This window comes from Aulostomus chinensis, chromosome 6 (assembly GCF_037954235.1).
Source record: "Aulostomus chinensis isolate RoL2024-O1b breed Wild chromosome 6, RoL_Achi_v1.0, whole genome shotgun sequence".
Taxonomy (NCBI): Eukaryota; Metazoa; Chordata; class Actinopteri; order Syngnathiformes; family Aulostomidae; genus Aulostomus; species Aulostomus chinensis.
This window is the reverse complement of record NC_141325.1, coordinates 28,169,041-28,185,326: the sequence shown is the minus strand read 5'-3', so window position 1 is coordinate 28,185,326 and position 16,286 is coordinate 28,169,041. Positions and strand designations below refer to the sequence as shown.

Below are 16,286 nucleotides of genomic sequence, written 5' to 3'. Positions count from 1 at the left end.
TTGATGTGAATGAACTTGAAGAATAATCATCAGAAAAATGTTCCCTCAAATATTGTAATTGCAAAGCACCTTAAAGGCTCCCGTCTGCTAACCTGTGTGGAGATATTTTACATATTTATGATTGTAATCTGCATGGCGTAGCGTGAGATTCTCTCAGCGGCTAATGTGGGCCCATCCCCACATCTCCTCCCCTCCAGGCAAACCCGCCCTGCCTGCTGTCCACCGTTCAGTACATCAATAATTTCTACGCCAGCCGGCTGAGTGGGGAGGAGTGCTATTGGTGGATGCAGTTCACCGCGGCGGTGGAATTCATTAAGACCATCGACGATCGCAAGTGAAGCAGAACAGCCACCTGTATGGGCAGACTGCGGGGGAAGGAGCTGGGAGGCTGGGAGACTTCCCAACCAACTGCTCCCTTCGCACAGCTTCTGAAAGCTGGCCCCCGGCCGGCTCTTTCTTTGTATAGCTTGTACATAGCCAGAGACCCTGAAAGATGACAAAATATATATTACTGTACGTATGTGGACAAATCCAGGTTTTAGCCGTGGTGGGAAAACGGCCTTTTGAGAGAAAGTTTGCAAAATGTTAACTTGATTTGGATTTTCTTTTTATCTTTTTGTCTCTTCAGTCATGTTTCACTTTTGGGGTCTGTATTAGGAATTTTATAAACACACACACACACACACACACATATATATCTCAATCATTACACACTGTTACGGATTGGACAGTAAATCAACCTAAAAGATAATCCAATGTAAAGGGACCAGACTTTGTTGGTGTGATCACTGATTTTTTCCCCACTTGAGTGAGAGGAAAGGGCTTCCAATGAAATGACAGAATAACGTTCAATAAAAGCATTATAACCACTGATGATGGTCACTGAGAAACACCCAGGTGAATTCAGAGTACTCCCAAAGTTAGTGTGCATCCAACGGTCGGGCAGCTTATTCCATGAATTGTTTACTTCATCTTATTCCCAAACGTTTGTCAGTGACAATTTGGACATAAGGGCCCACATATTTATATCAAATAAAATGTATTTATTTCTGTAATTCTATTTAATGCTTTGTTTAATTTTAAATGAAAAGAAAATGCATATCATGCCCATTTACGTTGGCGATGGAGTTGAGAAGGCACCTTAGAGATGATCAGCCCTGGGTGGGGGTGGTGAAGGGATGCAGGGTCGACTTGTGCACAGTAGTGGCGGCATTTCAGAGAGGATTGAAAATAGTGCCTTGATGTGGGGCGCTCTGCACAGGTAGCTAATTTACTTTGGGTTTTAGCCCAGCATGGACATACGGCCCCCAACACACACACACCCACACACACACACCCACACACACACACCCTCTAGCTGAGGGACTCTAGTCCACCCATCGCCCTGACGCGCTACTGATCGGTTCCTTTTAATGTACTTGAATTTGAACAAATGCCCCGTTTGTTTCAGGAGAAACCAGTAAACTAGATATCAGTCCGCGAACAGGAAGTTTGACACCTCTGCGCTGGTCACATGTTCATACAGTCAGTATCGTTCCGGAGTGATGCGTTCGAGGGAAGAGATAAAAATCCGAACATTGACCTGCTGTGAAGCTTGAGGTCTCTATGATAAAAACAATCTTTCGTTAGCGAACAAAGAGGTTTTTTTTTGTTTTGTTTTTTTTTAATTATTCAGGTCTTGCACCTGAGATGGGGCGTGGGCAGACGATTGGATATTAGCTCTCTACCTCCTACGTTCAAGAAAGGGACTCGTGTTTATGTGCACTTAAAAGTTATTTATTTTGTTCCTATCTGGCGTGCCGTGATATCCCAGTGTCGTTGTATCTTTACGATAATAGAACAAGCATGTCTTTAAGTACTTATCCAGAAATGACTAAAAACTCCTTTTCTCTTGAGATCCTCTGCTTCATTTTTGTGCACAAATGTGTATTTTAGTTGGGGTAATCCATTATTTTTCCTCGTAAATGACCTGACAGCACAAATACACAGTAGGATAGAAGAGCAAATAATCGAAACTCGTTACTGACTCTCAGTTGATGCTAAAAGGGTCGGTGTTTGTAGTCCGTGTGAGACGGTGATTGGTTGCCTCCTCTTGCATGAAGTCATCGGTCGGGCTGCACATTCTCCATCATGATAAACATTAGAATAGGATTAGAACCTGCCACGGGCCGGTCATGGAACCCGTGTGAGGACGCGAAGCCTCCGAGTCCGTGAAACTTGCATATCAGAACTTGATGATTTATTTTGCACAAAAACATGTCTTTTCCTGGCAGAAATTGACAGGGAGCAGTGCATTTGGAAGTGTCTTCCTCTGTCCGTTCCAGTCATTTTGCGTGTTTTTACTAGGCTGATATCTAAGTAGTGGAGACCTGCTGGTTTCAAGCAAATGAACGTTTTAGGAGACGCATCAGATGTTTTCTGAATCGGCCTGCAGCAGCTCATATGCCAGATTCATATGTGCGCTCTACACTTCCTCACGGAGGCTGTAATCAATTTGATGAGAAAACCATGCACTGGAAAATCAAGTTGCAGGTTGCATCTATACTAATTAGGTTTATGTGATGTCACTTTAATTGGAAATACATACTGCACGAATCTGATGAAATTATTTGGGCCTGGTTTGTGTTTCAGGGTTTCCTCATCACAGCTAGCAATGACCCCAGTGAACCGCTGATCAAGACGCCAAATTACCGATACAGACGCTGCACATGCAGACGATGGTGTGGGCTCTGATTGACAGCTTGACTGCTCTGCTCCCTGTACGTTTGAGTTGAAAGGCTGAGCAGCAGAGAGGTTTTTAACATCTTAATGCTAATTTAACATTTAATTCTAAGCTTGCACAATTATGACATGCGGGGAAAGCCGGTTTGTCTCTACTGTGATTAATGCATTATGTAATTCTTTAAAAACAATAAAAGAAGCAGAAGGTTTTTTTTTTTTTTCTTTCTTTCTTTTGTTTTGCTCTTATTCTTCTGTTGTTCCTGTGTTAGTACATTATTTCCACCGCGGGAGGTGAATCGTGTCATTACTCTGTGGCTTCCTGGACAGTTGTCTGCAGATCTGGCCGACAGTTCACACAATAGATGGAGGGTAAATTTATGCATGGAATATAATTGTTAGTGGGGGCAGTGGAGCAGCATCATCCAATCTAGGAGCCACAAATAGCGACCTCTCCGCAAACATTTCATTACTGCCGACAAGACTTGGGTGAATTGTAATTGGAGATATCCCCTCATCTAAAATCCCTCCTTACTTCACCGACTGCCTTCCCTCATCTTTTTTCCATCATAAACTTCTTGGTGGGGTGCTTTGTATCCCCTGATGATATCTCACAATTGTTAATTTAAATTCAAATTTTGGGGTGTGGAGTTAATTAGTTGCATAAGCCAGTGGCTAGATGGGCTTGATTTTAGAGATTGGATTTTTTTTTTTTTTTTTTTTTTTTTGCGGTTGATTTGAGATAGAAGACATATAGTCTCAGATGGAGCGTCAGGGAACCAGAGAGACCAGGTGGAACAGTCTGAACATCCTGTAGAGGAAGAAGGCTGAGCGATAAATCGAGATTTGGTCGAAATCGCAGTTTGACCGAATGCAACATCCAAAACACAAATGTGTGTCAACATGCTTTTATATGGACTCGTCCGACTGATCTCCAGCCTGCAAATGGGGTTGTGTAGACTTAAAGTACCGTTTGGAACAGATTCTTGAAAAAATGACTCTGTTGTCATTTATTTGCATGAAGATACTGAGAATAATTCCTTCTCATGTTGTGAGTGAAAGCACGGTTGTAATATCAGTCAAACATCATCACAATTTGACGTATTGGAAAGCCGGGAATGTTGCGCCACTGTGAGAGAGCTGCTCCGTGACTCCACCCTGCTGAAGACTGGCTGAAATTCATTCACACTGACTTTCTCCAAGGAGAAAAGCTGAAAAAAAAAACCAACCCTCAGTGGTGTCAACAAAGCACATTTCTGTTTATTGGTGATTTCTGTACCAATTTGAAAAATTATTTTCGATTCTTTCAGGTGATACTGTACGAAAAATATGTTCAACATTTTTCCTCATGTAGATATAAAAGCAAAAAGTAATTCGGATAAGCCGAGAAAGTCTGACAAATCTTCAAACTTGCCAGTCGATACTGAAGTGTATCACTACCAGGATTTTACAGAGAAAAAAAAAATAGAATTCAAATTCTAAAAATGTGAATGTTTGAATGTGATCAAGAGCAGACAGAATCAAAAATTGTTGAGTGACCCGGAATATTACAGTAATTCTCATTCTCATCTCTGAGGATTTGCTCTCTTAAAAGCAGAGTGTGAACATAAATCCTCAAACATGCAGCTGCAAGATGCTCAACAAACCACGATTGCGTTTCCCTCCTGAATGACAAGCCGCTGCAATTCTGAAGGCGTCCTGTAGATGGCAGACGCGCCATTCCCGAGGACGCTCGGCAGGCCGGAGAGCTGCTCAGACAAAGAACACGACGGCTTGACATTTGAAAGCCAGAGGGACTTAACAGTCGGCACATGCTTCTGTTGCTTTTACTATTTGTATAAATTAGAATATTATTATCATTATTATTTTTCTTGGTGCTGGAGTTAGACGCAGGCCTACACACAAAGACAAACATGCAAGCAAATGTAAAAAAATAAAATAAAAAAGGCCATTTTTTTGTTATTAAGAATGATGTTAATATGAAGTTCCTGTGGCGTTTACCTTGACATGACAAAAAAAAAAGAAGAAGAAGAAGAAGAAGAGGAAATTAAATAAATATTCGCGCCTGCAGCCTGCTCTCACGTGCATGTGCAGCAAGGTGCAGGTCCACGTGGTTATCTGAGTAATCTGCCGGTGGTGGCGGGAAATCTTCACTAAGGACAAAACAAACAACACAAGGCAACAGCAGCATGTCAATTAAATTAAGTCTGGTTTAGGGATGGGAAAAGATGAGGGGGGTCTAAATGAACAAAATGTCAAATACACATATTAAAACTTAAATGAAATCGCCGCGAGGATGCAGAGCAGACGAGGAGATTAAAACTCAAAGGGATACCGAGTGTGTGAGCCCTGAGGTGCTGAGAGCTTCTGTAGAGATGCACATCGTCAAAGACAAAGATTTGAACCTGGTAACGAACGAATGGACGATTACAAAGCTTTAAGATCATATTTAGCATAATTGCATGACTGATTGAGCCTTTTATTTTTGCTCTAAAACAGGAATCATGGGGATAGATGTTTCCCTTTCCTGCCCACCACAAACAATATCAATTAAGGATCAATTACAAAGGTGCTTCTGCTCTCTTTATGTTGTTCTCATATCATAAGAAAAAGAACAATTTCCACAAGCGTGGCTAATCACCTGTGAGAGAAGGAGTGGGTGGTGACATCAAATTGAACCATGGAAATGGAACAGGAATTAAATGCACTTAGCCATCACATGTTAATGGTGGCAATCAGCAGCCAATTACCCAGCATACTTGAGTACGTTGACAAGTGCAGGTGTAGCCTACAACTAATACAAGCCTCTTCCACGGGTTTCCATAAATGCAGCAGTAAACTCCCTCTTTGATTGATCATGCATGTTTCATTGAGGTTGCAATTAAGCACTATTGTTAGTGTCAAAGAAAGGTCCCTGCAGGCTGATAATCACTTGGATTTCACCAGAACACATTCGAGTTGTTTTTGAGAAAACTGCATTTGCCCAGTCCGCCCGCAGAAAAGCTCACGTGACTTGAAATTTTTCAAAATCCTCCCTCAGAAAGAAGTTGGCAGGAAGCATTTCGTTTAGAGCGACCGGACAGAGCAGCGGTGTCGGCGGCTGGCACGACCCTCATTGTGAACATGAGCTCGGCTGAAGATCTGCTGCTGATGCTGATGATCTCTGTCACTGGGGTGGATTTCAGGGCTCAGCTCTGGCTGCTGCCCTGACAAGTCGAGGAAACCACGTTGCGCGCGCACACACACAGACACACACACACACACACCCTGGCATGACCCACTTTGATTATTCTATCCTAAAGCAACAGGTAATGGGGCTTTCCTGGATGTCATCTGTGTTGTTGGCCTCTGCTCATAGACGACATCCAAGACTGAGGGAGAGGCTGGCTGGCTGGCTGGCTGGCTGGCTGGCTGGCTGGCTGGCTGGCTGGCTGGCAACATGCCCGATCTACAAGTGAGCTGTCCTATCATTGACATCAAGTAAGCTGAAGATGTCATGTCTTCATCTTGTGAGAGTTCAATCCCCCTTTCAGGATGGATCAAGCTCTCTGTCGCTGGAGAGAGGCGCTGCAGATAAGTGCAATGGGTCATACACGGCACGTCGAGAGAATATCCCTTTGGGACAGAAACGCGCTTAACAAGAGCTGATGTATCGGTGATCAGGAACCATCAGCGGTTTTATACTGTGTGTCCTGGAACGTGCACACATGTTGTGCGATATTGTGCTGTGTTGTGTTTGTGTGTGTGTGTGTGTGTGTGTGTGGGGGGGGGGGGGGCTATTCTGGTGGATTTCACCGTGAGAAATACTGAGATTTAAAATCAAAGGAAAAAAAAGCAAGTATTAAATTACGTGTGGGAATTTATTGATATTCTCATTTTTAATAGAATTTTTAAAAAGCCACCATTGTGAGAGAAAAATTACAAATGAAAACACAAAAATATAATTATGTCAGTAGAAGGATATGGAATTCATATTGTTCCTGTTTTCTTTTTTTAGGGTGAATTGATTGTCTCACATGAAGCAAACATATTTCACAATATTCAACATATTACAATGTGACCATTGACAGTCCATTAGCTTTTAAGAATGACCTGCTCCTTCCCTCCTCTTTCTCTCTCCTTTGTTTGCCCTCCAGCTGCTTGACTTGTTCTACTTGACTCCTGAACCATTTTAATATCAGGCTGCCACGGGTTTCCTTCCTGTAAGCCGGTGTCTTCATATTCCTCCAAGAAGGAGAGATAAAGCTGGTGTTACACGACCACTGTGTATTAATGGAGTCAGTGACCCTGTAACGTCTCCTTTCAATACAGCCGAACACCTGCATTTCACTTTATTCATCTGATGGACCAAACATAAAAATACGCACCTGTATTTGGTTTCTGAGTGCTTCTGATGAAGGTTTTTCTCTGAACTGTGACACATTTTTGAACGGAGCCGACTAAAAATCCAAGAAATCGATATCATCTCATTGTTACAGCTAGTTAACAGTTCATATTAATCACTTTGGAAATGGCATCAATAAAGCAGCCCGATGGAAAAATGGTGATTAAGCTTTTATTGGCCCGGTGTGATCGGTGTTGTCAAAGTTCATGTGCGCGCGTCAATGCTGAGTGTGTGTATGAATACACGCATTAGCTCAACTTTTACTTCTCTAGAGAGCCTCTATAAAAGGCGGCGCCTGTCTTGCTGCAGCTTTCTCCGTCACGCTGCTTCCTCACAGCCAGCGCCACAATGCTATATATTAATTAAAGGTTTCAGAAACAATGATGGTGACAATAAAGACAGTCCTCCCTCTTTGTCCTCAGCTTTCCTCCGTCAGACGACATTAAGAGGCATGTGAGAGGAGATAGGAGGGGAGGAGGGCACGGAGGAGCGATAGAGCTCCTTCTCTCCCGAATGTAATCTCCCTGATGTTACATGGTGCAGCCTAAACTGATAAATTGCAGATTAAATGGCGGCCACACTCCACTTCACCCTGCAGCCTACACCACCCCCTTAGTTCTTGCATTTTTTTGCTATTCACTGCCTTCTTGGCCTGTCAATTCTGCCTAATCGTGAGAGGCACTAAAACACCAGGTCTTGACAGAGCCAGATCAAGAATGATGAACATCTCTCAATGGCAAAAGACTCGTGCTCCTAACTCTACTAGAAGGCTCGCATCACTTATGCAGAAATCAGCGGCGGGCCAGCATCCAGGAATTATGCCTGCTGACAGGAGATGCATGAGGTACGCATTGTGCAGCCAGAGCAGCCTTGACAAGTTATAGTTAACTGCAGCGATGGTGACCCCGAACACAAAGGATACCGCCGCTTATTAATGGTGGAGCATCCATGTCAATAATCCCTGCTTTTGGGTTGAGTCCAGAGTCATGCATCTTATCACTACAAGTGGTGCGTGCGCACACGCACACACAGACACAGACAGACACACACACACACACACACTTTTCTTTACCAGCAGCGTGAATGGCACAGCAGCTGGAGAAAATGAAAGGTGAATATAAATACCAATATATACGTCTGCATTTAATGATTTATCTCCCTTCACTCCCCCCCACCCCCACCTCACCCCACCCACCTTATCCATAAGCATGAATACCAAAAAATAAGTCATTAAATTCCTAACCGCATGTTGCTGATGTCGTCCATGGAAATATTTGTAATGTATATTCTAATTTTTCTGAATAAATTAGGCAGAGACACATTTCCATGTAAATTTATTCAAGGCGAAGGGAGGAGGGCTGTGGGGGGGTGCGGTAAGATCTGCCAGATTATGCATAATTGTAGTATTGTAGCCCTCATTTCTACATCTAGCTCCGTATTGCGTGGTCATTAAATTCTAAAATAATGGCAACCTCACAGCTTCTGTGTCCTAATTGCTCCTTCCATACAATTGCCTTCTCAAAATAATATGATGAAATGTGCTGTAGGATGTGTTAATAAGATGGGATTTCTAACTGGGGAGGACAGTCTGCTGGAGCTGGACTCTCGGTGGACACCCAGCCTCACCTTCTCAAGGAGGAAACTTCAGCGTCACTCACATAAATATGTGGAGAAATCAAAGAAAGGAAAAGGCTCATTAATGAAACGACGTGTCTCCTTAATGAAATGCAACATGTTGGCTAATTGTTGGGTCTCATCAGGACCGTATATACATTTCAAAGGAAAACAGGCATGAATTTCAAATGTAGTATCTCTCAATTGAGCTCAGATGCGAGCGAGAGGAAGGGAAGGAGAGATCAATCTTTGTGATGATGTGTGAAAAGGGCACGCTCCTCGCCCAGCATGCACTTCTGCTCATTACCATTCATTTGGCAACTGAGTATCTTCCTGTTGATACAAAATAAACACCCTGAATACAGCGGGACCGTGTTCTGCAGCCACGGAGGAACCTGCATGTCCTCGTCTTTGAAAACAGACTTTAGCTGCACTTGCATGATAGAAGGTTATTATAACATGTTTAAAGTGTCCCCCACCCCCCCGACTTGCTGGACAGGCCTGATCTGGAGCCCCTTACACACACACACACACACACACACACAAACACACACACACACACACACACTCACACACACACACACACACACACACACACACACACACACAAACACCCCAGAGTCGTCTCCTCATAGCTCCAACATCCTCTCAGCTCATTCGGTCTTGACGTTTACCATGCTTCATCTCCACATCCTTAAAAGCAGAAATTAATGACAAGCACAAAGCTGCTCATTTATAATTGCTTCATTATACTGTTGTGTTCTCCTGACAATAATGGTGTTGCTGGTGTTTTTCTAATTATATGGCTTTTTTTCTTCTTCTTCTTTTTTTTTTTTTTTGCTCGTTATCAAGGACTTCAGGTAATTGTGGAGAAAATAATGACTGCCTGCCTGCCTGCCTGCTTGCTTCCTTCGTCTCTCATGGATTGCACATCACAAACAGTCTCAGTGCAACCCGGAGCCTTATCAAGGAGGCTGCTGGGTTGCCTTTTAAAGCCGGCTCCATTTACACCGCGAGTCATCAGTGGCCCGGTGGCACCGGCGTCTCTAATTAGCAACTTATATTCAAGTGTTTAACTGAAGGTTTATGACAGATCGCAATTAGCTTCTATTTTAGTTGCACGTGTAATCCTGAATTTCTTTTTTTTTTCTTTTTTGCTTCTTCAGGTGATTGGGACATTTCAAACAATTTAATATGAATAATATGAAAAAACTCCCCTCATTCTGTGAACATATATGTTTCATATGAGAAGCCTCAAATATGATTTGCTACCCTGCCGATAACATCACTAATAACGCCGTCCGTGTAGTGGGATTTCATTCAACTGTGGGGAGAGGGGAGATTTGCATATAATACCCGGTGTGCTCTGCTGTTCCTTTTTCATGCAACATTGCCGGATATGGATGATGACATTATAATAATTAAAGAACATTATGGACAGAGGGCGCTTTGCTATTTGCTATCGTGTGTAATGGCGGCCAACGCTGTTATTTCTATTTGAAGAATGCATCCATGTGTGAAATAATAATACTCCCTCCAGGAATACCCGTTGTCATATTTTATTCGTCAGTATAAAAAGATGAAACAGAAAAACGTAATAAAAAAATGAACTCACTCTACATTTCATCCCTCTTTTCTTTTGTGTGTGTGTGTGTGTTTTTTTTAATTCTGCTGTTGCAGCATCCAGCACCATTGCTGTCTGAAAACCTCAGAGGCGGACTTAATTAGTTGCTAAGAGAAAGCTGCCAGTGGTGGGGAGCGAAGAGAGCGGGGCAGATTTTAGTTTGCTCTGAACTTTGCTAATTATCAGGTAGGATGTAATTTTCTCCATTCCCAAGAGGCGCCCAACGGAGAGCTGCAACAACTACACGGAGAGACTCAGCCTAGGAAAAGCATGAAATATTGACTGCTCTCAACACATTCTTTTGTTACATTTTTTTTTCCACCAGATATTTTTTTCCCTGCCATTTCTAGAGGTGTGATTATACGCTGTGGCACATCGTTAACTACCTGTGAGGGTGTGGGAGAGAACGTTTGCACCAAGTAGTGATGGTGGACAGGTGGAAACGGGATGTAGTATCAGTCAGACGGAGGAAGTCAAGTACAGTGTGTGTGTCATTTATATCCAGCGATGTGGGAGCAGTGACAGCAACTGTGTTTAGCAGGTTCCCGTCCCGCATGCATCACATTATGCTTCAGAAGTGCCTCAGACGAAGGAGGAGGTTGAATTGCCGCTGACCTGACTGAGCTAAAATGACATAGATTCAGACAAATAGAGCACTGAGCTAAACAGGAAAACAAGATGGATGTCTAGTTGCAGCACATCTGCACAGCCCCCCCCCCCCCCCACCCCACTGTGTGTCTGGTGCTCTCAAACTTTTGACATTTTCCCAAGATGCACCACATCTGAAGCCAACTGGATTCACCCTTAATAGGCCTGTGAAGACACAATTCAAGCAAATAGAAATCATGCACTTTTCTTCTATTTTTCCCTCTCTAGCCCCTTGTCCTCTCCAACTGTTCGTCGTAAATTCACCCTAGCGAGACACTGTGGTCGTTGCTCCACCCCCCCCCCCATCCCCCCACCCTGGGAGCACATGCTTCCTCAGTCACATGTGAATTCATCCCTGTGTGTTTTTTTTAAATTCCAACATGGTCCCTGCCCTCATCTCCACAGCCAGTTGTTTCAGTAAAGATGCCCAACCAAGCCTGGGAGAGTACGAAGAACTGAACCGTCGGCCCCCATGTTGGTAAGCAACCCGGCAGACTGCTACACCACTAGAACTGACACACGCTCCTCAAGTAATTTTAACGTCGTCATGATGGAGACAATCTGATCTCGCTGTGTTCTAAAATGTCGGCGTGAAGTTTCCAGAGCAGCTTTTAGAAGTGTTCCTGCTTCGACGTGGGCCGACACCTCTGAGTGTGTATTACCATGGTTGCAGCGTCTAATATGCACGCCCCAATGCATTCAGAAAAGAGAGTACTTCTTCCTCACTTGGTCTAATTGTCCCTCAGAGACTTGTGGAATTGGACTCTAAGTGGAATACCAGTCTCTTTCTCCAGCCTCACCCCCAACACCAGCACAAACACCCCCACACCCTCGCTCTCTCTCCCAGGGGTTGGAGAGGGCGTTCGAAGACTCTTGATTTGGCCCTGTCTTTATTCCATCACAGGCACCTTCTCTGCGCGCTCTTCGCCTTGGAGCTCAGGCGCCACAGCGTTAGGCTTTATTAACCCCCCTAAGCAAGAAGTACCTAAGGGAGGTCAGACACTGGTCGTTAAAAATCTATTGTGACTTGTCTGAAAAATGAATAAATGAGCACATTATTTCCCCCGTTCCACAGCCCTGGTGCACTGTTTGTCTAATCAAGTGCGAGAGCAGGCAAAGTCAACCAGGGTTGACGTGCACATTTTATTTAAGTTTTTGTCTGTCAGAGGAGTTTAAACGTATAATGAACAAAGGAGTGGTGATTTGAAATATAATCCCATTACACTGATGAAATTACAAAGACGGTAAGAGTTCACAAATCATGCTCATTGTTTTCTATCATGAGCGATGCCCCTGTTGAGGTTGTGGCGGGAGGAGGAAGGGCAGAGCGTGAATGAATAGTGACAGCACTGTAAGGGGATGGGAAGTGCACTGCAGCCCAGCCTCATGCTAGTACCTGTACCGGGGGATGCTGAAGGGGCTTCTCTTCTCGCCTCTGCTGCAGCTGGGATGAACCCATTAGAGTGGCCGTACCACAAAAGTAGTGCCCCAAAAAACTTGCGTGTTGTTCCCAGCAGAGCCGGACATCTTCCCTCTGTAAAAGCTCTGGAGAGTTGATGAAATGTCCAAGCACCAGCAAAAGGCGGTATTACGACAAGTTATGTAATCAGATACGACATGCGAACATTTTATCACAAACCTAGGCGGCGGTATCACGTGTGCAGCATCGCCATGGAAACAATGCAAGAAGAAAGTCCATCAGGATCTTCGAAAATCCCTCATGTGATGGCTGGTGTTTACTCCACGGCATTAAAAAAACAAGACAGACGTTAAAAGGTGGATGGGCCAGATGTTGCAGCTGTGCTCCAGCCCTGGCGGAGTCCCATCTACAACTTCAGCCTGAGCAGGAAATTTTCCTTGTCTAACAACTAACGCAAGGAAGAAAACACCCTAAAACGAAACCATCAAGCTCTGCTGAACCTCTGCTCCCTCATCTCAAAGTCTGCGGCCTTTTTTCTTTTGTTTAAATGTCTGAAATAAAGCGTCACGTATTGACTTGATTTTCTGCAAACGCTCAAAATGCAATACAAAACTTGCTATGGCTTCTGGTGGGGGGACTGCTAACGTCATCCAGGCGGCCATGTAGACACTTCATAAAACATTTCCCTATGTGTAACTTAATTTCAAGAAACTGTTGCATGTGAATTCATTCAAAAGGAAAAAAAAATCTGAAATTGTGATGAAATTAAGTTTAATAAACCACAAAGCAACATCACCGACAACCTATAGTTCCGTTTTTGAACCAAAGAATTTGTGTGTCCAACAAACAGATGACTTTCTAATGGCGTTGGTTCCCTTTTACATGTTGTTCCCCACAACCTAATGCAGTTTTAACAGTTTGTAGTCTTTTTACTGTGAAATCATAGAAGTTCTGTGCTAATTCACTGGAAGTATTTCACATTTACACACTGTGTGGCAAATCGATGTGATGCACTAAGAGATTTTACTGAACAGAGGTTCCAGATAACGCCAAAACCAAAGGTCGACACAAAAGCTGTGGGACCATGAAAGCACAGACAACATCAACCAACTGTGACTATCCTTGAGTCAAAGTTATGGAAGGATAAAGGGGCAGACGCCTCCGACACGCTGTGATGTGTGTGTTGACACGAAGGATGTGAACAGTAAAGTCAAAGGAGTTGGACCCATAACTTTGTTTAAGTTTCTACAAGTTTAACTGGAGTCAACACATGCCCTTTAAACCATGACATCTTCATGCATGAATAAAATCTGGAACTGAGATTTATGTTTTCATTCTGATTAAATGAATGAGTTGAGAAGTAGTAAGTTTCAAATGGAAGAGATGGACTCATGAGTGGAGTGGCTCCCTCCAGGAAGCAGAAAGCAGGAAGCACTGAGGTTCCCTCTCACCATGACATCATTGGGTCCCGCAGCGCTCCATCACATTCAACCCCTCCACCTCCTATGTAGCACCTCCTTCTTCCATCATCAACCAACCACCATCATCCCCTCCAATGCTCATACTCACTTCAACGGTGAAGGTACTCTCTGTAAGGAGAGGGCATCCTCAGGTTCTTCATCTTCATCTCCCTCATCCTCAGGATCTTCATCATCAGCATCCTAAACTCAAACTTCATCCTGAACTCTTTCATCCTCAGTATCTCCAGCTCCTTCATCCACAGTATATTCAACTCCTTCATCCCCAGCTCCTTCATCCTCACCTCCTTCATCCTCAGTATCTTCAACTGTTACATCCTCAGCTCCCTCATCCTCTGGATCTTCAACTCCTTCATCCCCAACTCCTTCATCCTCAGCTCCCTCATCTGCAGGATTTTCAACTCCTTCATCCTCAGCTCCTTCATCCTCAGCTCCCTCATCCTCAGGATCTTCAACTCCTTCATCCTCAGCTCCTTCATCCTCAGTATCTTCAACTCCTTCATCCTCAGCATCCTCAGCTCCTTCATCCTCAGTATCTTCAACTCCTTCATCCTCAGCATCCTCAGCTCCTTCATCCTCAGTATCCTCAACTCCTTCATCCTCAGCATCCTCAGCTCCTTCATCCTCAGTATCTTCAACTCCTTCATCCTCAGCATCCTCAGCTCCTTCATCCTCAGTATCTTCAACTCCTTCATCCTCAGCATCCTCAGCTCCTTCATCCTCAGTATCCTCAACTCCTTCATCCTCAGCATCCTCAGCTCTTTCATCCTACAATTCTACAACTTCATTCAATAGAGGCTTTTTGTCCAAAGTGACATGCAACACAAGCAGTCCTCCTCAGCGTTCTCAACTCCTTCATCAGCATATCACTACTGCTAGTATTCACTTAATCCTTCAGTCTCTGGCATCCATTCATCATCATCACTGCCACTATCATGACCCTCACTTGATTCAGATGGTATTGCTCCAGTATTCTGTCCTCCTTTCCATCATACTCTATTCCTGAACACTACAGAATATAGAAAACTATAAACTACATTCAAATAACATGAATGCATTTATGTACAGCCCAAAAAGCCTATTTTAGGACACACAGAAGATGAGCGATTATGCTTTGAGAATAGTGAATTCCAATAGTCCGGGTGAATATCCAAATAAGGTCTGTTATGACCCAGATTTACAGTGCGGGACTTCAAATGACTGGATGCACGAAGATATGGGGATTTATCATGTGACTCTGATGTCATCAGTCTCAGGATGGCTTCTAAACTTGGTGGTTGGTGATGAAACTCTGACAGGTTGAGTTACATTTCCTGTACTAGGACAGTGATGGGGTGGGGGCGGGGTCTTATTGTTCCAGGTGTATGTTTATGGTATTTATACACTAAAAACACAATACCCCATGAAGAATGCTCTCCTTTGTACGTGGTAAAATTGATACCATACTAGAAAGTCCATCAATGTCATGTTTTTTTTTGGGGAATCTTTGTTGAATGTCTGTTTAAAGGTTGGATGCAACACTCTTTGATCTTCTCTGTGTACAATATAATAGCTCATCCTGTAAACACGAGAACAGATTGAATCAAGAATACTTTGTTTTCCCTTGGCCTTGGAAAACAGTTTTGTCATCTGCTGTCCACGCTCATCTCAGCTCGGGGCCGGCTGAGGCTGCTTTATTCAATGTGACAGAGGAGAGCTGGGGACTCTTTCTCCTGGCACCCCGGTATGCACCACACTGACACTCTCCTCTGAAGTGCCACATTAATTCTAATAAAGCGCTGCCTTACCGGGCCCACGAAGACCAGGGCTGCTGGAGGGGTAGGGGAGGGGCAGACGCTAGTATAAATACCAGGCTTAATGAAGGGAGGCAGTGGTGGCGCAGGTGGTGTGGCAGTGCAGGTGGCACCTCTCGCCCCCAGGCTCCTGGGTGAGTCCGCTGCCACTGCCACTCCAGGGGGCACAGCAGCAGAGATTGCATTTTAATTACCAGCTACACCTTGTCCTCCTGATGGGTCACCACTGCGGTGGGAGTGCAGACGTGCCTGTTTCCAGACCTGCGTGTTTCTAATCTTTATGCTTAAATGTGAATAAGGAACTTTTTGTTCATGCTTGGCGTGTCACCACACAACGTAACTAATTCTGAGTATGGACGACGTCGGCATCTTGCCTGAGTTACGTGTGCTTCTCCTCCTGCAGGGAGGCATCCATCCAGCCTCAGTCATTGCTACACCCCCCCCCCCCCAGGAGCTCTATCCACAGGGAGGTCCACACCTGTTTCTGCAGGCCCCCCTCCCCATCCTCATAACGACTCTGGAGAAGTCATCTCCCTTTTCAACTCAAAACTCTTGATGTTTCAAGCGCTCTTGAGTGTGATATGTCTCAAGTTTTGTGTAAGCGGCG

At 44.1% G+C, this 16,286-nt stretch overlaps 1 protein-coding gene across 3 annotated transcripts in view; it reads left to right on the top strand.

Annotated features, from left to right (window-relative positions):
- gapvd1 (GTPase activating protein and VPS9 domains 1) overlaps positions 1–1,060 on the top strand; it is a 31,962-nt gene extending 30,902 nt beyond the window's left edge. For all 3 annotated transcript variants that reach the window (XM_086207337.1, XM_086207338.1, XM_086207336.1), the window contains one exon: positions 198–1,060. In XM_086207337.1, coding sequence (XP_086063463.1) covers positions 198–338 — 141 coding nt within the window. In that variant the 3' untranslated portion in view covers positions 339–1,060. The remainder of the gene's footprint in view (positions 1–197) is intronic.
- The last annotated feature ends 15,226 nt before the right edge of the window (positions 1,061–16,286 follow it).